This window comes from Cydia splendana, chromosome 5 (genome assembly GCF_910591565.1).
Source record: "Cydia splendana chromosome 5, ilCydSple1.2, whole genome shotgun sequence".
NCBI lineage: Eukaryota > Metazoa > Arthropoda > Insecta > Lepidoptera > Tortricidae > Cydia > Cydia splendana.
The window spans coordinates 1,454,871-1,480,246 of NC_085964.1; the positions used below are offsets into that span (position 1 = coordinate 1,454,871).

General features: G+C 35.2%; 1 protein-coding gene and 1 long non-coding RNA gene across 2 annotated transcripts in view; both read left to right on the top strand.

Moving 5' to 3' along the window:
* Nucleotides 1-25,376, top strand: part of LOC134790436 (nephrin) — a 639,608-nt gene that overhangs the window by 190,633 nt on the left and 423,599 nt on the right. The window contains exon 3 of the mRNA XM_063761218.1: nucleotides 11,915-12,050. Within this exon, the coding sequence (XP_063617288.1) occupies nucleotides 11,915-12,050 (136 nt within the window). The remainder of the gene's footprint in view (nucleotides 1-11,914; nucleotides 12,051-25,376) is intronic.
* On the top strand, nucleotides 15,608-16,726 carry LOC134791050 (uncharacterized). Its single transcript, XR_010144247.1, has 3 exons — nucleotides 15,608-15,766; nucleotides 16,235-16,333; nucleotides 16,590-16,726. It is a non-coding gene; the product is annotated as an uncharacterized LOC134791050 (long non-coding RNA).

A 25,376-nucleotide genomic window follows, 5' to 3' on the forward strand; every position in this document is an offset into this window, starting at 1 on the left:
AAGAAGGGTTCCGTACCATTACGTAAAAAAACGGCAATTAAATCACGTTTGTTGTACAGGAGCCCCACTTGTATTACGGAACCCTATAAAAGGACTTTATGCTTATGCTATACTTTATGCTCTATACTTCTGCATACCTAAAACTATAAATTGCAATGCAACGGCGGCCAGGTTGCAATCATCGAAAGTAATTATGCGGACAGCACTTCAATAGTAATTGGCATTACGATAGATGCCCATCTCTCCATGCATCTCCATTGGTTGCCTGCTAGTGGCGAGTTTGCGTGAACTGTAACGTAACCTCGAGATATTGTCATCCATTGTGTTAACTGATATTCGTAAACACAACACAACACCGACACCAAACAACAATAACACCAAACATCAAGGTTCACCGATCACAAGTTAAGAGTAAGGTGACATTAGGGTGTCAACTTTAGCTAGATTACTGTTGCGGCTTCGTTTTTGTCGTCGCTTTAACTGTGTTATATATCATAATCGCGGCAGGAATGCGGCGGCGAACGTCACTATTGCTTATTTATCGTATGGCAATTACATTACACTGTACATTCATTAGCTAGCTACCCGACTACAGCAACGCAAAAGGAGGGTTATGATTTTGACCGGTATATTTTATAATCTAAATCTACATTTTTCCAAGTAATGGCTGCACTCGTTACGGTTTTTTAGGGTTCCGTACCCAAAGGGTAAAACGGGACCCTATTACTAAGACTTCGCTGTCCGTCCGTCCGTCCGTCCGTCCGTCTGTCACCAGGCTGTATCTCACGAACCGTGATAGCTAGACAGTTGAAATTAACAACAAATACTAAAAACAGAATAAAATAAAGATTTAAATGGGGCTCCCATACAACAAACGTGATTTTTGACCAAAGTTAAGCAACGTCGGGAGTGGTCAGTATTTGGATGGGTGACCGTTTTTTTTTTTGCTTTTTTTTTGTTTTTTTTTTTTTTTTGCATTATGGTACGGAACCCTTCGTGCGCGAGTCCGACTCGCACTTGCCCGGTTTTTAAATCTTCCACTCCATCCATCCATCCATCCATCCATCCATCTCCATCCCTCATACCATCCATCTCAGGCCATCGTACCCATAATTATCGAGGACATTGACAGATACAGCGTCGGCAACGACAACGCCGCAATGCAGATTATTGCAGAACGCAGTTGCAGTTGGCATCAAAAGTTCATCTAGTAGTAGTAGTAGGCACCATTTGAACTTTAACAATTTGTTATTGATATGTTATTTCGCACGTTATCGGACAAGTGACGTCAAGATGTGATGAAATTGACATTAATTTGTAGATATGTAATTTATTGTGCACATTCTCCTCGGCCTTAACTAGTATTGCTAAACTATCTTCAACTATCTCTTGCTCGGAAAGCAATTTGAATGACACTCCAGGATTCCTCCACAATCCACCTCCAAACGTCATAACTTCATATCAATCAAATCAACATACGACTGTTTGCAATTGAGACAGATAACAGGATGTTACGGGACTTCGGACGTATTAGGTTCCGTTGTCTTAGATAGTTGGTTGACAAGGTCCTCGATTGAGATGCCTGTGGGCCAGAATTTGCGGGCTAAATCGGACACATAGTCGTTAAGCTTGATGAAAGACAGGTAGGCGAAGGCTCAAGGTTTAAAGTGCTTTATCGAGCACAGAATTAAGGCTGATAATTTTAATAGCTGAAATTGGAAGTTTATATTGAAAATAATTGACACATAAAATTTCAAGATCCAGTCGGTCCAAATTATATTAGATTTTTTTATAAATTTTCGCATAATGGTTTCGTAGTGAAAATGAATGCCCTCCCACCGCAAAAAGAATATGCAAATAAATATAACAAACCACCACCAAAAGAACAATACTTGACACGTGTTTCGCGACACGAGGCAACCTCAGGAGATGTTGACGGTCTGAGGCCCGGCAACGGAATGACCTGTCTAGAATCTGACGTTATCTTTTCGTGGATTAGCAAAGGGCTGCTATTTAACTGATCACCAGATTTAGTAAAATTTAATACCAAAAAAATCTATTTTACCACCCTAAAATAATGAATGATCACCAAAATTATAACACCATTTTAATGTGAAATGATTACCAATTTTATTACATTTTACTATCCTTTTAAAGGAAATGACACCAAACTAATCATTATTAACCCAAAAATAGTAAATGATTACCAAATTTCAACCCCCATTTTAATGTGAAATGATAACCAAATTTTTACATCTTACTATCCTATTAAAGAAAATGACACCAAAATAATCATTGTAAACCCAAAAATAGTAAATGACCATCAAACTTAGAACTCCATTTTAATGTAAAATTATAACCAAATTTTTAAATCTTAATATTATATAAAAGCAAATGACTCCAAAATAATAATTGTAAACCCAAAAATAGTAAATTACCACCAAAATTGTAACCACATTTTAACTAAAAATGTGCAAATATTTAATATAATTATCGTTATCCTATTCAATTAATTAATCCACTTCGTCACCTTTTTCTAGTAGCTTTTTATTTCTGTAAGGGTCGCAGTTCAAACCTAACCTAACCTAACCCACTTTTCTAGTAGCATTTCTTTTCTGCAAGGGTCGCAGTTCAAACCTAACCTAACCTACTTTTCTAGTAGCATTTCTTTTCTGCAAGGTTCGCAGTTCAAACCTAACCTAACCCACTTTTCTAGTAGCATTTCTTTTCTGTAAGGGTCGCAGTTCAAACCTAACCTAACCCACTTTTCTGATAGCAGTTTGGTTCTGTATGGGGCGCAGTTCAAACCTAACCTAACCCACTTTTCTAGTAGCATTTCGTTTCTAGAAGAATGATTATTTTGGAGTCATTTGCTTTAATAGGATAGCAAACCTAACCCACTTTTCTCGTAGCATTTCGTTTCTGTATGGGTCGCAGTTCAAACCTAACCTAACCCACTTTTCTAGTAGCATTTCGTATCTGTGGGTAGCAGTTGAAACTTAACCTAGCCCACTTTTTTAGTAGCATTTCGTAGAAAAGTAGATTAGGTAAGGTAGGTATGCGGTGCGGGGTACGGGGGGTTGAGCGGGAGGGGCTAGTAATTTTGGCATCAGTTTACTTTATTTGGTAATATGTATACATTTTTTGGTAATCATAGTGGTTTATTTAGGTGAAAATATCGCATTAATTTGGTCTTCAAGATTTGGTGATCATTAATGATTTTTGGTGATCATTCAATATATTTGGTATTTGAATACAATTTGAAGTGCAGTCGTAATTAAAATGGTGGTACTTTTGTATTTTTTGGCCTTATTTTTTTGGTGTTCAGTAATTTTTTTTGGTAAGCATGATTTTTTTATTTAGGGTACCAAAGTATTTTTTGGTGGTCATTATATTTGTAGCCTTAGCAAAGTAATATTTTGGTTTTAAGTAGTGAAAATTGACCATCATGTGGGCATTGGGCAATAATTGATTAGGTAGGTTACATGAAAGAAAAAAGTGAATAATATTTCTAGTACTTTAGCTAAAATAGAAACTCGCAATTTAATGGAATTCCACAACAGAGTGTCCCTCGAAATACTTAGGTGAGATACTGTCGCTTGGCTCGAAGCTGATAAATTCTTCGAACGATTCCAGTATTGCCTTGACCACCAAAGACGTCTACAGCCCAATATCAACCTTCGTCCATTCAGACAAGGTTCACGATGACGCATCGCATACGATAGACGAGGCGTTAATATTGAAGGGTTAATATTTATAACATACTTCTTAACACAATTGGACCTAATCACGACACGTCATTTTGCCTCTGCGAAGCATTTTCGTTACATGTCGGGTAACCCATGTTATCGGCTACGACGTAGCGCTATGGCAGTAGGTACCTTAGCGGTGAACGTACTATACTGCTATTCGGCGCGATTCGGGAAATGGATTAAATATGCTTTTCATTGCAAAAAACATGACTTGCCTAATTATTTAAACGAATCACAATTTCTTGTTTAAAATGCCATTTTATGAGGATTACTATCTTTCTTCTTTATCTATCTTTTTCAAAAATAACTTAGAAGGCGACTAAATAAACAGACCATTATTGTACCTACAGTCAAAGAAATAAAAAAAGGCCTACATACAGGCCTATTCGGATTTCGAGATAATCACAAGATCTTGAAACGATTTAGAGATCAACTAGATCTACATTAGATATCGACTAGATGTGACTTGGATATCTAAGTCATAACTTGTCGAAATCGTTCAAGAGGACCTCCAGAATCGCGGAAACGTCAAATTTGACATATCTATCTTACAAATATCTTTAAATTATCCATATCGTAACTTGTTGAATTCTAGTAGAAATCTAATTCATTTTCCGAATCGAGCCGATACTTTCTTTCAGGGTGTATTAGCTAAAAAGCTAATAAGGAGATTGTTGGTCACACAATCACTTTCTTTCCACTCATTTGGCAATTCACTACGCGGCACTTACCATCTACTTATTTAGAACCCAAACGACAAGTATTCATATATTTTAGTTGCACATACGACCTTTTAAATTTGGAGGATAGTTTGCGAGGAGGACTTAGTAAATGAGTGACAATTACCTACAACTAGTGGGGAGTGAATGTTAATGATCGTATTTTATTATTCACTGAGGCGTTTGTATTCAGTATAACAATGTCTTTATGAATAGCGGTTTTAGTAATTAGGTACTTCTTTTATGCACAACGGTATTCTAAGTATTTGCGATATTTCCGTGGAAGATGTTTATTTTTGTTTTTGTATATAAAATCTCCTGAAATTGACCGACACATCTCACAGCTCGATTCGGAAAATGAATTAGATTTCAACTAGACTTCAACAAGTTACGATACGGATAATTTAAAGATATTTGTGAGATAGATATGTCAAATTTGACGTTTCCGCGATTCTGGAGGTCCTCTTGAACGATTTCGACAAGTTATGACTTAGATAAGGTTTACTCGGGTAATTCCGAATGTCGAAAACTGTCGGATAATTCCGAAAAGAGACTTTTATTATGATGGAATTAAGGGTGATTTTCATCTGAATTTCGGAATTATCCGACATTCGGTAATATCCGAATACACCTTATCCAAGTCACATCTAGTCGATATCTAATGTAGATCTAGTTGATCTCTAAATCGTCTCAAGATCTTGTGATTATCTCGAAATCCGAATAGGCCTGTCAGAACTTACGACGATGGAGCCCCAGTGAAAGATCCAATAAATATTAAAGTATGGTTTAAAGTCGTGTTATACACCCTATAAGCATTTAAGGGAAGATATTTAACTTTAATTGACATGTACCAAAGCATCCAATCTAAAATATCTTATTCCAGACCTTACCCAAATTTATTTATACGCCTTGCTTATCTGAAGTATTCAATAGAAAACAATTTGAAACGTCGATAGCCAATGGCTTGGAAAGATAGGCCCAGCCGTGACGCCTGCCATCGTTGAGTGGCAGGCAATTAGGGTCGCGGCCATTTTAAGGCGTGAGAAATAAAAAGGTTGATAAATTCCATAATTTGGAAGGATTACGTTCTTTTGCAGTCTTGGTTAAGGCTAGGACCGTGTAAAGGATGACTCACGCTAAATAAACCGTCCGGGTCGAGGCTTCCAATACTTCGTTTACTATAGACAGCATCAAGTGATCACCGAGGCTCGGAAGAGGCTTTTCATAGAAAAATAAGTGTCGGACGCCTCGGCCCAGACATCACCCGGTCTAGCGTAAGCCAGCCTTAAAGTCTTCATCAGGTTTGGAGGTCGTACAAACTTGAGATACTAGTCTGTATTTGTAAATAGATGCTGCAAACGAAAAATTGTTGCCTAGCCTAGCATACACATTACTTCAGTACAAGTTAAAGACGCTTTCTCTAGACACTTATTTACCAAGTTATTTGTGACATTCAACGTCCATACTATAATTATAAATGCGAAAGTGTGTATGTCTGTCTGTCTGTTACCTGATCACGCTTAAACCGCTAAAAATTTGGTATAGAGATAGTAAATAAAAGAAAACGGTAGAAATTAACAAACTTAAAATTAGAGGCAGGTCGATCGGCCAGTACTTCCATTCCGATCAGCAATATCGGTCAGTTTAACTATTTTATATTATTTTGTATTGTATACAAGTGTATACAATACCCCCTTATTCATAAACGCGCTACAAGCCTCAATTAGCTAATGTCTTTATCTGTCATTTTGACTTATGTATTTGTAAGAAAGGGATAAAACATAATTTAACTAAACCAGCCCCGAAAAGTTTTATGAATATGGGGGAATATAATATATGTAGGTATCTATTTTTTCGTAAAATTTGTTTTTACTGATTTTTAAACGTTTAAAATGTTAAGTCCATTCAGAAACTAAACACATCAATCAAAGTAAAAGAAAAATGTAATTAAAAAATCCTATGAAATTACTTAATTTCAACCACATGCTTCATTTTACCAACTTCATTTTGTCATGAATATAATAGACCATTAATAATAGAACATTCAATCATGTAAAGTATCCGTGTATCAACGACCAACTGTTTCATAAACACGAATCCAGGCAACAACATGAAGATTAATCCCCGCTCGAAATAAAAGCATCGCAAGCCTTTATTGAGATGACTGATGAAGACAGGTGCACTCATTAGCCCCCTCTCCCCTCAAGAGGTATTAGGGCGCTCAGAAAAACTAGTGTAAATGGGTTTTCTGAGTAAACGTAGTTGTTATCGAATTTAATTTTATTAGTTGTAAGTGAGAAAAGCATCAAAATAATTGCTCAAATAAAAGTTAGGCAACAATTCATTTAAAAATCGTAACACTGAAAGTGACTTCTACTGAAGTCGAAAGGGTAAAAAATGGGACCCTATTACTAAGACTCCGCTGTCCGTCTGCCTGTCTGTCTGGTCTGTCCGTCTGTATGTCTGTCACCAGGCTGTATCTCGTGAACCGTGATAGCTAGGCAGTTGAAATTTTCACAGGTGATGTATTTCTTTGCTGCTATTAGCAACAAATACTAAAAACAGAATATAATAAATATTTAAGTGGGACTCCCATACAAAAAACGAGATCCCTTATAAGGGATATGTTCGCCTTTGTACTTCCATTACTGTAATTTATTTTAGTAAACCTGTGTTGTGTAAAATAAAGTGATTACTACTACTACTATAAACGTGATCTTTTGAGTAGGTAGTGGTTCGAACCCTTCGTGCGCGAGTCCGACTCGCCACACGTGGCTGGTTATTAATATTAATGTTACAAGAATCGTATCATCTCCGTTACGACTAAATATCCTTCGATGCTGTCACATGACATCCTTAAGCCTGATGACAGAAGATTACTGAGACATTTGAACCGCAGTCTATTCCTCACTCGCGAACCGGTCTATCATTCACTCACTCACTCGCGAATGGGAGGTTAAGTTTGATTGCACTCTGAGTGGAGCACTCAGTCAATATTGGAACTTTTGCCGGTTCTGATAGTTGATAAAGAATGTTATTACTTAAGTGACTTTGTACTGAATGATTCAATAGTTTGTAGTGCAAAGTATTATTTTATGGTTTCGCAGGTAGCTATGTGGTATATTACAAAACAGGACAAAGACAAAGATCTTTATTTAGGAAAATTATAATATTACAATGAACGTAAACGTAAAAAAACAACTATAACCGTTTTTAGCCTGAACTTTAGCCTCGACAAGACGCGGCATTAAATACTACTTCTCTTATGCCAATTGGGTCTTTTTTGACCCAGTGGATAAACTAGCTCTTATTCATTAAAATTATCAAGATCAATTTCTGTATCCTATAACCTAATGGAGTTCAGACTAAAAACTAATTTTAGGCTTATGTGGGTTAAGATATAATAATTGTTGAAAATAACGTTTGTAACGATAATGTTGTGCCTATAGATGAGTAAAAACTTAGTTTTTAAATTTCGAGCTTCATCAGGAATGTTAAAATACTATTTGAATTCACATTTGCTTCCCAACGCGAACCAAACTTTTACCCAAGACGCACTGATCAAATTGGAACTACTTTAGTATTCACCAACTTCGGCACCAGCGTACGTGTTTATAATTTATTTCAATATCAACACAACTCCGCTACTATGATCAAAACTTATTAATTCATACAACCGAACAGTAACTATCCAAGGTCTCTTGAGGTTCAGAAACAATACAGTACACGAGGCCATTAACATGATAACGAGCTCGGCCCAAGTTCTGGAAGGAAGTTACGGCTCTTGAAACTGAGTTGGACAATAATAAGTGGTGTTATTAGGTTTAGATTTTCGAGAAACTATTGTGAATTTGCGTAAATGATTGGGGACAATAGTTTGGGGGGTTATTTAGGAAGTTCTAAAACGTGGAAAGTTTCTAAAACTGTATTATGTACTCTGAATTTGTTTATTTGTAGTGGGCAATAAAGCATTTTATTTGTAGCCGTTAAAACTCTTGGGTTTTTCGAGGCAGGCCATTTATAAGGCGTGCGTGGGGATGCAGATTTATTGCAGATCCAACACGTAGGGAGGCCGTTTGGAGAGCTTTGATGTCGTGTAGCTGGTATGTTGTATGCTTTTAACGTCTGCTGGAACCCAATCTCGGTTAAAATTATCATTATTAAAGTTTTAATACCTGCTTATGATGATGCCTCGGATTGATAGACACTTATTATAGTAAAAGTGATTTTGGATAAGTGAACAAATGAAAATCAGTCTATTGAAAAAATTACACACTATTATGACGATTAAAGAATTCTTTAATAAAATATTTTTCCTCATACAAATACTTGTAGCTGCTGCTATCAAAGATATAGAAAAGAAAAACTTAAGGATTTAAAAATATGATTTAAATGCCATTTTGTACATATAGATATTGTTTAATTAATTGGGTTGCCTTCTTAACCAAAGTCACTTGTTTGTTATCACAATTTTGAATTCTCCATTAATTCTCCTATATCAGTTTACTTTATTTATTACGAGTCTAAACTAATAATAAACTAATAAATAAAGTAAAATATATTCTCGTACTCCAAACATAATCTTCTAAAATAACTGGTTTTCATTCTTAGAAGCAAACCAAACAAAGCTTATTGAAGTTTTCTTTTGTTAGATTTGTGACGGTAGAAATCCAATATCAATTCTTTGGAATGTTACTTTTTGTGGTGTCATATCTTTCAAAGTTATATTATTTACCTACGACAAATATTTTAAATTAGCCTCTTAAAATTATTTTAAATATACAAATAAATGCATTTGGTATTCGAACCCAGGATCTCCAGCTCCGTAGGCAGGGTTAGGTACTATTACTAATACCGACTAAGAAGGCTATCAACTGAACTAGGCTATGGGGTCATCAAGTGTGAAAATGAAAAACGTAAAGAGCAAATCCTTTAATTAGTTATAAAACCAACTAACTGATTGCATTCGGACAATTTTAATTAACGCACAGTTAATTTCGCTTTCGGGCGTGTTCCCGCTATCGTGCCGCGCCACGTTGAAATTGGAGCGAGGTTGCATATGACACACAAAAAGCTGTAGTGTGCGGAATTTGGGGGATTTTTGCGAGCATCGACACGCTGTATTGCCATCGTCAGCTGTCAAGTTGGTGATCGCAATGTGTTGAACTACATGTACATATGTAGTGCATACCTAATTATTTTCCTTCATATTTTCACGGAAACATACGAAAGTGTCTTGCTATTTCAGTCTCGATACAAAAAGTATTGAGGCTGACAGAAGTAGCATGACAAATACGAACGTCTCCGAGAAAATACGATGAAAAACAATTATGCACTACATCTGTATTTACCTATATGTATTTATTTAATCGTATGGGTACGTACGTATATTCTAAGTCGTCATTCAGGATACGCAGCAAGCCAGATTTACCAATCTGGGTAACGTCTCGACAAGGACTGGACTGGATGGACTTATAATTTCTTAAAATTAATTATGAAAAATATTATTACTATTATTACTGCTTCCTACAACACCACAGATCATCTCTAACAAGATAGAGCACGTAAGAAAATCAAGAACACCATACGTAATTAAGACCGCTTGTTGTTACCTTTGTCTTCATGTAATATGTGTGTCTCTCTGTAAATGTTTTATTGAGGTTGTGCAAAAAGAGGATTTGTATTGTATTATCATTAGATGCTCCCATAGTCATTTTCCATACCCTCTTCCATTTGCCACCGTCCTTTCCCGTTGTCTACTTAAAGCTTAAAAACTATAAAGTGCCCATAGTTTAAGTAGAACAATGTTTTACCTGGACCGAAGCTTTATGCACACTTGGCTGCAAAAGTGCAAAGTGCTCGAAACTATCCGCAAAACTCGTTTCTGACAAATACTAAAGTCGTGCCAGTCGTATGAGGTGCCTGAACTGTCCGATCATTTATCCTCTCGAATTTTATATCTTTTGTAACAGTTCTCGCTCTCCTTTACGTTTATGAGGACTCTTTCATTTTTCCACCTTTTAGTACAATCATGTTAATAAATAAAAAAAATTATGTAGAGACCTATAATACATTTTAACACAGTTAATTATTTTAATTGTATTTAAAGATTGACAACGATTAGCAGCATTACCTCTGCACAGCTCACAGCTTAATGTGTTCTTTAACAGACTTGAAAAAATAGAAGGTTCTCGGTTCGTCGAGAACTTCGTGTTTTTTTTTATAAGTTCTTTATTTATCATAATTTTTTACAATTACTAAATCTAGTGTACATTTGCATCCTAGACAGTAATATCAATAAATTAATACAGTTTAGTGAGCTATATGCGCTCATTATAAACTTTTTAACAACTCAGTGTTTATAACTTTGACATAGGTAATATCATACTTACGTACACTAATGCTTATACAGGGTGGAACATTTCTAGAGACTGAGCTGAAAGGATAGTGTTATCTAAGTGATCTACAAGTTATTACTTATAATCGTAAAGCTGGATTTAAAAGTAAAACAAAATCATTAAAATGAAATATTTTTATATTAGTGACAACCCTACAAAGTTATTTACATTTTCAATTGACACATGTCATGTCATTCATACGATCTACTTGCTAGGGTTGAAATATAAATATTTTCGCACTAATGTTTAACAAACTGTATCTCAAAAACGGTTAGAAATATTAACGTGATTAATAAGTGAAAAATAAAGTACGTAGCCTGAACAATTCCCAGTTTACGTAAAAGTCCTTCGTTCTGTTCCACCCGATATATAAGTAAACAACAGCATAACTATTAATACGTTCGCATAGATAGCTTACGTTTTTTGCATACACAATAAACACTTATAACTAAAACATTTAACCTAAGCTAGAAAGTTAAATAACTAGATAAAGAACTTCGTGTACTCGTATTGATTTTTAATATTTAATAAACAAATAATGATATGCTAGGATAGGCTTGATCTGAAATAGTTATTTACGATACAAGTGCGGAAAAGAAGAAGATGCGAATTACCTATTCGCACGTATATCGTATAACGTTTTACAGTACATAAACTGCCATATGTACTGTAAAACGTTGTACGATACACGTGCGAATAGGTAATTCGCAACTCGTGTCGATTTAAAATACTCCCTTTGGTCGTGTTTTAATTTATCGCCACTCATTTCGAATTTCCTCTTCCCCGCACTTGTATCGTAAATAACTATTTCAACACTTCTGATAAATTTGAGAAGGTGATATTTGGCATGATAACATTTTGATAGCTTAAATATATTAAATTCAACAATACACACACACACACACACACACACACACACACAATGATATACAGATATTATCTGCAGGTTACTACGAGTAATATAATTCTAATAAGCGTAACTTCCCCGTCAACGTAAACCTTTTTGTGGAATAGTCACACTTGAAGTATTTTATTTCTGTTGCAGCGGGCGTGCGAACGGTGGACGTTCAAGCCGTAGAGGGCATGGTGGCGCAGTTCCCCTGCGACCTGGGCACCGCGGCCAACGACAAGGTCTACATGGTGTTCTGGTTCCGGGACGATGCTGGCATCCCGCTTTACAGGTCAGTAAAGCTAATTTTTACGCACCCTTAAAGGCTGGATACATTTTTTTTAGTAGGTAGGTACTTACTTGAGAATCAAATAAGAAAAACGGGATTATATAAGTAGCAGAGTCATTAACTTTTATTGTATTTTCCAAAGAACTTAAGTGACCTTTTTTATTGACACAGGATTTCTTTGAGATTTTTTTGAGATATGGCCGTATTAGGTACCATAAAAGTGATATAAAAACAGACAATAGATAATATAAAAACACTTACAGTACATTAACATGTCACACCTCGTCAAATGTCAAGTCCCAAGAAAACACTATTAGGTACTATAGGAGGTTGTATCTCACAACAAAATCCTACTTCAGCTCCCTGATTCTTTTAAGCAGTAAAAACAAGTTTTAAACAAATTCCTTTTATTGCTTGTCAGTACTAATAGGTCTAAACGAAGGGAAATCAGGTTATGTCTACAGCATTGTAAGCGCTAAACAGGGGTGTTATTGCAATCGCAAGCCTTGCAAACGGCACTTGTTTACACATTCCACTGATTCTAATAAGAATAATAGTTAATAAATACCTATGCTAACACATTAAATTTGATAAATAGTAACATAATTAGAAATTTTTAAACGCAAATTCAACAATAGTCAAATCATCATCAATGTGGGATTTTTAACAATGAAAGGAGGAATTTTAGAAATGTATGTTTATTTTTATAGTCAAAGATTTCACAATATTACGCTGCAATATTTCACAAAAAAACAATAAATTAGATGTATAACAGCTATGCAGCACTTAAGAATCGTCACATATGTGTGGACACTTAAATACGAGGACATTCTATGGAACGTTTTGGCTTTGACTCTCATTTCTATAAAGCACTTTTGGTCCAATATAGAAATCCTTACAAGTCTACAAAAAGTGACACTAACCCATCCCACTCGCCAGTGCTTGCTAGTGAGTAAGAACACAACCCAAGACACGCTAAGGGTTGTAAGCTTGGAGAACAGCCGGTAAACTTCGCTCCCAATGAGGAAGGAAGCTTTACCCAAGTTTACTCAATGACCTAAAGAGTCTAGGCTAACTTTGTGGCACTTTGTAGTTTAGTTGCAGGAGTATTGTCTACCCGATGTTGCTAATAAATGGCACATATTATTAATTAATGATTTTAAATTAGCTATAATAACTCTGATTTAACAATCTGTTTTTTAATACCTACAGTTGCTCAAAAAGTGCAACTTTACTTTTGTTGTTGTCCTATTGGCACTCCAGAAGTGCAAAGGGCCTTCACAATCTCGCGCCACGCCTTCCTATCGTCAGCGACCCCTCGCCTCGCTCCAGCTCAACCTGACCGCTCGTAGCTCATTTATGAATTTGCTGTTTAGTGTTGACAAACTAGTGTTCTTTACTTTTCCATTTATTTTATTATTTTTCTGACCGTGCGTTATAAGTACGCCCACACCAAAAGGAGTTGGATGTTCAAAAACTTTCTTATGTGTTTTCATCTCTTCTACTGTGTTTGACTATACTACATATTTTATTTATTGGACAAAAACCTTGCGTTACATCAACTCAATTAAACTATGAAAAATAAAAACAACATTAATTTAATTTCATTGCTAGCCATACTTGCATGGAAAAGTTAGTCCCCTCGCAACAAAGTTGCCACATTGCGAGTTACCGCTATTATGAGTTGAAGTATTAAAGTAAAACAATGAAAGGCAAATTTTCTGAAATTTTTACTACAATTATAAATGAAGTGCATACGGCTTACCTACTTATAGAGCTCTGGTTGATTTGAGTAATATGGTGACCTGGTTTGCATATCACGTTTGTAAATTTATTTGATGTTTTTATTACAAAAATCAACAGGGATCACTGATTTGGTTGGACTTATTGGTAGCTCTTCCTGAAAACTAAAGTATCAATAATATACAACAACAGTATTGAAACTGAATTATTTATTTGTTATCGAATACCCAAACCAACCCGAAATTATTTTTAAATGAAATTAATGATAATGAATCTTTCTGCTAAGGAATTTCATAATAATTTGCCCTTTTTATTCAACACTATTCCTAATCTATCCTAATTGTAAGGTTTATTATATGCGTTGGTCTGCCCCAACATATCGGCTAGCAAAGCTTGTCGTGGATGGAAACATGAGTAGCAATTTGCGACTAAAAGAAGTTGAAATAGTTTTTTTTTATAATGTTTTGCGTCTACGTTAAATTGTCATGAAATAATTTATAGTAATAATGTTTGTATTAAAAAACATAAAACCTATCTAATTCTAACTATGACTTATCAAGTAAATTGCGATTGACTTCAATTCCATTCATCACTGATCGCATTCATTAAGTTTTTGTCCACTCCGTGGAGTTTCACCGCAATCAGGCGTCGGAGTGCAGCCGACGGCGATAATTGCCGAAGTTCCCCGAACTACTCGCCGAGTGCGGTGGCAGACAGGAGCCTGATTCCACTTTAACCGTCCGATAAGGTTTTTATTTTTTAAATATGATATTAAGCTGCAAACACTGATTGGTCTTCACGGAATTAAATCAGGAGTCGTCCACAAGGAATTTCGCTCACATTTATTAGTGTCCTTGAGATACCCGATGACACGACTGAAGATGGTATCAAAATGAGATGAATATAATATCAAATTATTATAGCAGAATCGGTCACCTACTCGCCTAACGTGCGGTGACAGACGGGGCTATTTTTGTGGTGGGAGTTATACGCTTTTAATTGCTTCGCTGGGAAGTTTGATGGCTAAGGGAAGAAATGAAAAGTGTACTCCAGAGAGAAACACTAGGTAAACAGATAAGCGCGCATAAATATGCGTACACAATTTCCAGCACAAACTTTTAAAATTTAATCAAATTTAACACAAATGTGTAATCGTGTATATCGAGGGTTGCCTGGTGAAACCCAATAAGTGACGAAAAGTGAGATTTTAATGTAAAGAAAGTTTTAGATTGATTCGATATCGCTCAATCTAATGGTAATATCGGATAAGCGGATTTGACGTGTATCACGGAAATATGCAGAGCTGTTAACCCAATAAGTACTTGATTTGAAGTTTTAATTTAGAACTAAATACTACAAGTACATTTAAGGCTTCAGTTTTTAGTATTACTTAGTGGAAGAACCACACAAGACACATTTATAGGTATTTAGTGCAGAGTAATTTACACTAAATTCAAGTAAACACACAATGTAGAACCAGTTACTATTACTTACCCGGTCTTACCTCATTACGATTTGAACCTTAAGACGATTTTAGTAAGAATTAAAATACGTTTAAAGCATTTGTCGGATTCTACTTTTACGATATTATTTATTAAACGTACAAACTATTTAAAAGAGTAACCCAATAAACAAACTTATAATAAGTATTCATTAAAAATATTTATTTTAGTCTAATTATCGGATTCTCGCACGAGCCTTTAACAAATTTCTTTAAAAAGTTGTTCGGAGAAGAATCCAATAAGTATTTTTGACGACCGCAAGGTCATGCGCCGCCTCGACAGGTAATGACTAGTTACGCGATTCACACGATCGCAAGCGCTGCGCTTCGTCGTTGCATAATTATTTTAATTGAAAATAGCTGTTAAAAGTTGTGTATTGTATCAATGAAGGTTGTGTATGTGTTAAAAGTTGTGCGATGGGTGACCGAGGCAGAAAATTAGTGCAACTAGCCTGCAGTAACAGGCTAGAAACAGGTAAAATCTAATTTTCTAACCTAGAAATACATTTAGAATTGTCGTACAAAATAAGGATACTTAATCATGTTATGACCTAATCGCCTGAACGATATATTAAATAACAATAAATCAGTCTAAGCTATTGAAACCGTTAATAAATTACGAAAAGCAGTGCGAGGGTGGCGTGGTCAAACCCGATAAGTGGAGCAAATGTGTTTTTAAAATTGTAACTGTAGGTAAATTAAATGACGTTCATATATCAATCACAAATTATTACGACTTATCGGGTTTGACCACTCACCCCTTTAATTGTTGTAGTTTCATTTAGAGCGACTTTGAGCGAGCTTATCGGGATTTAGCACTAACTATTAATCGAACCACGCGACTTTGAGTGATGCTTACCGTACAAAAAAATAAAAATGTAGTTTAAATTAAATTATGCTTGCTTAAATTATTGAATAATAATGATTATTTTTTGCGTTCCAGTGGGATCAGGTGGTTCTAATAACAGATTTTCTATGACGGGACCTAGTGTTTCAACGGCAAACGAAAACATAAGATGTTACCTGCAAAACAATAATGATGGTAAGTTTCCATGGTTTAAAGATCCGTAATAGTACATTGTGCATTAACCTCGTAAGTCCCCGCGTACTTGTAAAAGTACAAAATAGTCCGCAAAATACCTGTACATTATTGTACTTATGGATAAGATCAATAATTATAATATGTATTTTGTATGCCCTTATTTGTACTTACCCTAGTTTATAATCCCGTTACTGCCCGTAAATGATTTTAAGTTATTGTGTTTTTGGCACTCATACTTTAATTTATTCATTTTCAGACAATGACTCCTCCGATCTTGATGAATCGCAAATTGATATCGCCGCCCAAATGCACAATATTGTCACCGATGATAATATTACGGCAGACTCAAGTAAGTCTTTTGAAGATTATATAAAAAAAATATATTAGGATCCATTCGTTAACTATGTTAATATGTAACTTAATTTATTTTGCTTATATTTTTTTCCAGATGATGAAAGTCATTTATTTGGCAGTGACTATTCGGATGAAGATCCCACTTACGTGCCAGATCCTAAGGACTATTCGCCAAAGCAAATAGATTCCGACTCTGATTTTATTCCTGAAAGTCCGAATGCTTTCTCCAAACAGGAAGACTTTTTTATGGTGCTGATTGATGAAGTTTTAGATCGAGTTTGGATTTCTGTAGAAGGTGACTATTCAGCAGCAGCTTATGTTCAAGATTCAGATTCAGAAAACGATACACCTCAGCAAAATGATTCCGGCCATGATATTATTATTCCTGAAACTCCCAGCCCATGCAAACAGCAGAAACGTTCCTTGTCGATATTTAACAACGTTTGTAGTTCTGGAGAAGGTGAATGCATAGAAAGAGCTTCTTCTTATGTTCCAGATTCAGAGGACGATCCATTAAAAGTATTACATCCAACTGATTCTAGCTGCAATGACAGTATGATCCCTGAAAGTTCAGGTGTTCGTTCACAAGTGGAAGACACTGTTTACTTTATTGTAGACAATATTTTAGACAGAGTTTGGAGTCGTGTCAAACCCTTGAAGCGACGTAAGCAAGCTAAGCCATCTGAATGGAAAATAAATATCGCCAAAAAGCGAAAAATGGAAGGGCTACCTTATGTGACCCAAGGCATTAAGCGTCCTGCTAAAGTTCCAAAGCCTATTGAATGTGATAAATGCCAATTCAAATGTACTGAAAAGTTTTCCGAAGAAGAACGTAGCAGTTTATGCCGTTATTTCTACAGTATGGATTTCCGAGCAAGAAAGAACTTTATTCTTTCTTGCATAAAAATTCAGCCTGTTAAAACTAGAAAAGTACAGAAGGCATCTAATAAAAAGGAGCGTTCATATAGTAAAAAATGTTTCTTTCAAAAAGACAATGACGAAATCCAAGTTTGTCAAAAATTTTTCCAGGCTACATTGTGCATTAGTGTAGATGTCATCTCCGATGCTGTAAATAAAAAAGATTCATTAGGATTGTATGTCGAGGATGATAAACGTGGCAAGAAAAGCCCACCAAATAAAACTAAAATAGAAGATGTTAAACGGGTCCAGGATCACATAGAGAGCTTTCCTGTAATGGATTCTCATTACTGCCGTAAAGACAGTAAGAAGAAATACCTTTACCCTGACGCTAAATCGGTTAAAAACATGTACAGATTGTATGAAGATTCATGTAAAGAGACTAATAAAAAGCCGGTTTCAGAGTCAAAGTACCGTGATATTTTTAATGAAGAATACAATTACAGCTTTTTCAGTCCGAAAAAAGATCTCTGTAACGTTTGCTCAAAGTATGAAAAAGCTCTGTCGAAAGAAGAGCTAGAAGATGATTACCAACAGCATGTACAACGGAAGACGGTCTGTCAAAATGCTAAAGACGCTGACAAAGCTCGTGCTAATGTAGACAAAACGTTTATGTCAATAACTATGGACTTACAGGCAGTTTTGCAAATACCTAATGGCGGGGAAAGTCTACTATATTACATGAGAAAATTGGTTCTCTTCAATTTTACCATTTATGAAGCCAGTCTCCCAAATAATGCTTACTGTCTTTGCTGGAGTGAAATAAATGGTAATAAAGGCAGTTGTGAAATTGGAACTTGCCTTTTCTACTACTTGTCTGAATTGCCTAAAACCGTGACAGAATTAAGCATTTTTTCGGATACGTGCAGCGGCCAAAACCGAAACCAATATATTTCCGCTCTCTTACTCTGGGCAGTACAAAAGATAGACCACCTACAAATAATTGAGCAAAAGTTTCTCGAAAGTGGGCATAGCCAAATGGAAGTGGATTCGATGCATGCAGCTATTGAACACGCATCGAAAAACTTATCTATCAATAGCGTTTCTGACTGGAAGAATGTCTTTAGATTTGCTAGAAATAAAAAAACAAAAATCGTTACCACTGGCGAAGAAAAGAAAAAAATTGAAATCGATAGCTATAAAGTGAAAGAGTTTAAATATAACGAAATATTAGATTTAAAAAAACTAAATGCTGCCATAATAAATAATAGAACCAATGATACCACGAATGAGGCCGTGAACTGGCTGAAAATTAAAAGGATTAGGTACGTGAAAGGAGACTTCAAAATTTACTTCAATTACGACATGTCCGAGGATTTTCGTCAGTTAGATGTTTCGAGACAAAAGCCAAATACACCTAGAACAAGAGCTAAGAGACAGTCTAACCCACCATCAGTTGCAATGCCATGGCCAGAAGAGTTAGAGCCAAGATACAGTAGTCAGTTACCTATAAGCATTGCTAAAAAAAAAGATTTAGAGACCATGTGCAGGAAACAAATTATACCTGAGGAGTATCATGGATGGATAAGAAGCTTAAAAACATTTGCCGGGAAAGCACCAAATAATTCAGATTCTGATGAAGAATAATACCGTTCTCACTTGAAGATTCACTTCTTTTTTTTAGTTTTTTTTAAGTAATTATAACCTCTTAGTAACATTGACGGCTTAAAAAAAATTTGAGACCATGTGCAGGACACCAATTATACCTGAGGAGTAACATGGATGGATAAGAAGCCTAAAAACATTTGCTGGCAAAGCACCAAATGATTCAGATGAAGAATAATTCCGTTGTCACTTGTAGATTTACTTATTTTTTTGAGTTTTTTATAAGTAATAAAACCTCTTAGTAACATTGACGGCTTTTTTCTTTTTGCGTAAACCCAATAAGTCGAGACCCTTTGGTAAAATACATTTTTTTACAGGAAAACTAAATGAGTTACATAACTAAAACACAAATTAACTTAAAGTGGATAAAATTACCTACACGAAGAAATTATAAAACTACAAATTTATTTATCAAAAATTAGTGTTTGATGACCATAAACCTTTAACATCGTTTTTCTCCAAACTAGGTTTCTCATACTTATTGGCTTTCACCAGGCAACCCTCGATATGGCCTTTTTAAATGTAAATAGGCTGTTTATAAATATAACTTTGTTTTGTTGTTTAGGGACTTCCTTACTTAGTTACCCGTAATTTCAATACATAACAGTGGCGCCCAACGTGGGGCCACAACTATTTTAATAACCATTAAAATCAGAAGCAACTTACTCAAAATTATTTAAATTCCATTTAAGCGTAACCTCTTGTCTGTTGTGGTGGTTAAAATCCCAAGTGGTGCTGTGTAGAGCAGAAAAATCGTTCTCGAAAAAAATGCGAAAGTATGACTGACAATTAGGTCAGGATCCTAATTATGCACAGACAAGAGGTTAAACTATTATTCTTATTTTAATGTATTTAATACTACACGATGACGGCTAGTAACGACTATTTCGAATATAATAGAATATAATAATATTTATTCAGGCAACACATCATTATTACATTAAAACAATACATTAACAAGGACACAAAAATTGTGAAAGGCGAAGAATACAAAACAAACAGATTAACATGTGAGGCTGAAATAGTCTCCACTCAGCAACGCAGTTTTATTTGTATTTCAAAATGTTGTGACTTATTTTAAGTTACCAGTCCCTAAATTCAAATAGCTTTAAAGTGGCTGAGCGTCACTTTTTACATCAAGCGTAAAATGAAGATCATGACGCATCATTTAAAGTCGTAAACTAAGTTGGCTTCAACGTTACAAGCCTTAAGAGTTCGTAACGAGGTTCCCCGGTGATCTCAATCTCGATATTCGTGGCGTCATCATCCTCAATGAGATACCTAATAATAGACAGCGCATAATGATAAGTAATTTTGTACCTATAAGATCGCGATTATCTTAGTATGTAAAGTTGTAGGTACCCCTAACTTTTGTTCGAGAATTGGGAATTTTCATTTTATGTATTTCTTATTCAAATTACGAATTATTTCCCCCACTTTTTTGGCTCCAATTGGTTAGGTACGTTTTAATACAACCTTCTATGATCGTAATAAAACAGACAAACAGAAAATGTATGCAATTTTGGGAACACTTTTTTTCTCGTATCGGTTCGAGATTCAAATACCTACCTATGTATTATGTGCATTTGACGTAACAATTTAAAGTAAAAAGAGCATGTATAAATGGTAACCGGAAGGCTATGGTATAGTATATATGCTTCAAAATGCGAAATCTGTAGAAGGTAATCCATGCTCCTATCTTATATAGAACACTGGAACTTCGCCAGTTCGTAAATTACCAAGTGGACAAATTTTTGATAGCTTTTTAAATATTTTTTCGCGAGTTAGGCACTCAAGAAGTTTAATCTCGTGAATAAGTTTTAGCGTGAAGAGACTGTGAGCTGGATAAGGGACTTAATTTAGCCAAGTCTTGTAAGATACGGTGTAGCTAAAATTAACACAGACACGTACACTTGTACTTATAAGAGAAAAAACGCTTATTACGAGTAATTTTGTACATTGTCCCGCATGTTCCTGTCTGTATCGGCGGCGCTCAATTACACTGTGAGAGCGGGATAACAATATAATTACAGTGAAACTTGGGACCTGGATAAGTGAGAAACCTCCATAGCTGGGACTCATGGTGCGGTCCCGACACTTTAGCACTGAATTACCTCTGTTAGTGAGACAAAACAAACCTCTATAACAGGGATTAGTACTTTCGATTTTACATTCATATTTACCTCTATAATTGAGACAGAGAGTGTATTTTACCTCTATTACTGAGAATTTTTTTTAAAGAATAATTAACATTTTTGCTGTTGTTTTCTTAGAATTTTATACCTCTGTATCTGAGATGACGTCAATTTATAACCTCTTTAACTCGGACTATTGCAAATAAATTTCCGCACTTGTACCTACCTAAATTATTCGTGTTTTAGTTTGGTATAGCTAGCGTCCGGGCGTTAGTTAGTTTAGATAAAAATATTTCGAAGGTTAAAATCTTGATTATTACTTACTTAAAAAAGAGTCGGTACCCGCGTACGAATTTGGAAAGACATGCAATTAATTCTGTATCAACTGTAGGTATCGAATTTAATGCAGCAGTTACTATTTTTTGAAAACTCATTCATAATAAATATATAATTCAGTCTCAATATTCTGAAGCAGTCTCGAACTCATGCATAATGTTTACAAAATACGTTATTTTATTTAATAATTGCACCTCTATAACTGATATAACCTATGTTCTCACCTCTATTAGTGGTACCCTCTGTAAATGAGACAGATATTTATTTATACCTGGCTATCTGAGACACTGTGTAAGTGGGAGACCTCTTTAAGTGAGACAAATTTGCAGTACCCTTGAAGTCCCAGTTATCCAGGTTTCACTGTATTTGCGTGCGATAGAGATAGAATCAGGCAGGTCAATATCTGGAATTCCTTGTGCTAAATGTCCTTTCTTTAGGCAAATTTCTTTCTTGTCATACACTCAAAATTTTCGCGTTTCAAACACATACAGAAAGAGACGCTGAGTCGCGTCTGTCGCAATTTAATTCTTCTTATTAATTATCAAAATGGTAAATTTATTTTCATCGCTAATTAATATGCATTGTATAGATATCTTAATAGATATTGTACATTTTTTTATAACTTCAGAAATTTCAAGTTAGGTACAAATAGTTTCAATCGATCACAACATTGTGTATTTAGTAATTTTGATAAATCTTACAAACAACCTCCATTACATAATTAGGTTTGAAGTATTCGGAGATTGCATAAATGCATTTTTTTTTTAATTACACTAATTTTTTTTCTTTATTTAGGATTACCAACAGATAATACATCTTACATGCTCTTAAAACTATATAACCATCATGACTGATGTACTGACTTATGTATAGGTAACCACAGGGTAACTTTTTAGGGAAACAGAGATTTTCATTCTACCCCAGCACTGTGGTGCTTACCGGTTAAGTTTAAGTATTAACTATATGAAAGTGTTCATAGTCAAACTGAAATCCTTCAACTATCTCGAAGGCGGAACATTGTACTCACAGTATAACTTATAGTTTATCTTCCACGTATTATCTTCTTGTATACCTTTCTTAAACTCCTGGCTCATATAAGCGACATGCTCGCAAAGTTTTGGATTAAGCCCGCTTATCAATGGAGTTATTCATTAGCATAGTGTATTCGCCGTTGCATTGTGTACGAAGTTGGAAGAAGTTCATATCACGCGGGCATCCTTAATTCATGAGGGTGGATTCTGGATGTGGTCGAACTGAATTTAATCAGAGAAACGTGGTGAATGTACCCACTTATTTAAGCTTTTCATCTGAAATGTATGTGCATGTCTAAAAATGTGCAATATACCTACTCTCTCTTTCTACTTTTGCACACTTTGGATATAGTTTAGAAATACCCGCGTTGTTTCTGATTTTGATTCTGGGGTCTGCTTGACTACGAATCCCAATAATTGACGGTAGCACTATTTTTATGAAAACAAGTGCCATCCACGGCCACCTTTCAAACTAGAGTGAAACTTACGGCTCGATTCGGAAAATGAATTAGATTTCTACTAGACTTCAACAAGTTACGATACGGATAATTTAAAGATATTTGTAAGATAGATATGTCAAGTTTGACGTTCCCGTGATTCTGGAGGTCCTCTTGAACGATTTCGACAAGTTATGACTTAGATATCCAAGTCACATCTAGTCGATATCTAATGTAGATCTAGTTGATCTCTAAATCGTCTCAAGATCTTGTGATTATCTCGAAATCCGAATAGGCCTGTTAGCCGTATTGGGATTACCTACTGCGGTTTCTTCACGATGTTTTTCTTCACCGGAAAGCGACTGGTCAATCTCAAATGATATGAAAATAAGCTCCGAAGAACTCGTTGCTGTGAGAAGGGAATTGAACCTCCGGATAGAATAGAATGATAACTGTCCTTTAACATTTATTTAATTTAACCCTTAAACAGGCCTGACGAATTTTTTACTTTTGATTACCTACTGATTCGGGAAGGTAATAGCTTAAAAAAAAAGTAATTTCTTGATTTTTTTTATTACCCCTAATTCAATAAAAAAAAAACCGGTGGTTTTTATATGCCCACCGCTCGTGACCCATGGTGCTACGTGGTCCTTATATGGCCACTGCCTATAAGGCACTAACTGCCAGCACTTTCTTGGCTCGCCTGGATGTCGTGGCTCGTCAGATTGACCGTTGAATAAATACTTAATTTAAAAACCAAAGGAAAATATACTACTTTTGTACTATGAGGGTTCATTCATAGTAATGAATCTTACCCTTAAACGTCATGTAAACTCCCTGCAGGGCAGAGGCCACTTATAAACCACTCGAACTTGCCCCAGACGGGCAGAGGTTTCATAAGAAACACAAACTTTTAGATCGAATATTTTATCAGAAAACAATAACTAAGGTAAGTTATGAGTTATGACTTACTACACAGTTATCAGTAGCTTGAAAAGCAAATTACAGTAGCTGCACTGGTGTCTCTTTTTAAGTGAGAAGACACTTGTGCTAAGAGAACACCGCTCTTCCACGCGGTTAGTTTACAATAAGTATACATTTTTTACAAAAATTACAAAATATGACTTATTACAAAAAATTTACAAATGCTAGCATTAATATAATATACATTATCTTATAATCTACCATAAAAATACAAAACAAAATACTTACAGTACTTTTTTTGGGCGTAGCGAACTTATACAGCGGGAGAAACGTACAAAAACTGCCATTTGTTGTCGATTTGAACTTGACAATTAAATTTTCAAAGAAATTTGTTTTGACACCTGTAATTTTTTTACGTTCCGATATCACCCACTTAATAGACTTTACGGCAATGACATTTTGCGGTCGTTGTATTTACTCAGCTCGCCAAAAAAAATCATTTGCTATGTGGTACTTATAGATACACAACCTGTTTAAAATATATTGTTTTATAAATGTACCTACTTATATAAAAAATACTGGACTTGTACATGTTACAACGGTTTATTTTTTAGTAATACAATACAAACAGAATAAAAAATAAATTGTATAAAAGAGAATGTCATAATAACAGTTTAGATTTAGATTGATTAGGTTAACAACAACAGTGTCAAGTTTCCTGCGACGGCGACGTTCAACATATTCGGGCTGTTTCTTTTAAAAATAAATATTGATACTTTCATAGAAAATCTTAAATGAAATTCCATGAACACTGTCGAAATTAAACCAGATGTTACCAATTATTTCCAGTCTACAGCTCTTAAGCCATTTCATTAATAATTGTTTACAAACGGTATCAAACAAAAGCCCCCGCTTTGAAGTGTCTCTTATTTACGTGCAAAATAATTAATCCGCGTTAAGGAAGTCATTGTCTAAGTTCATGATTCACACTCCACGTCCCCTGTAGGGCGGGGCTGTGCCTCAGCAGCAGATGTGGATGAAGAATTTTTGAGATTCACTGATGTGGATATTTTTATATTCATTTCTTAATGTTTTGTACTACTAGCCAAGAGAAAACAACAACATGGTCTTTTGATACTTTGACATTGAATACACATTAATATTGTTTGCTCTAACAGGTCTGTTTTTCTAGAAGAGGCATGAGGAATGTATTTCAATGTGGTAGTTTTATGTAATTTATGTTTATTCTTTTACTTTACCTAGTTGTTAAGGACGTCACTATTTCTTTCAATTAGCCACCGAA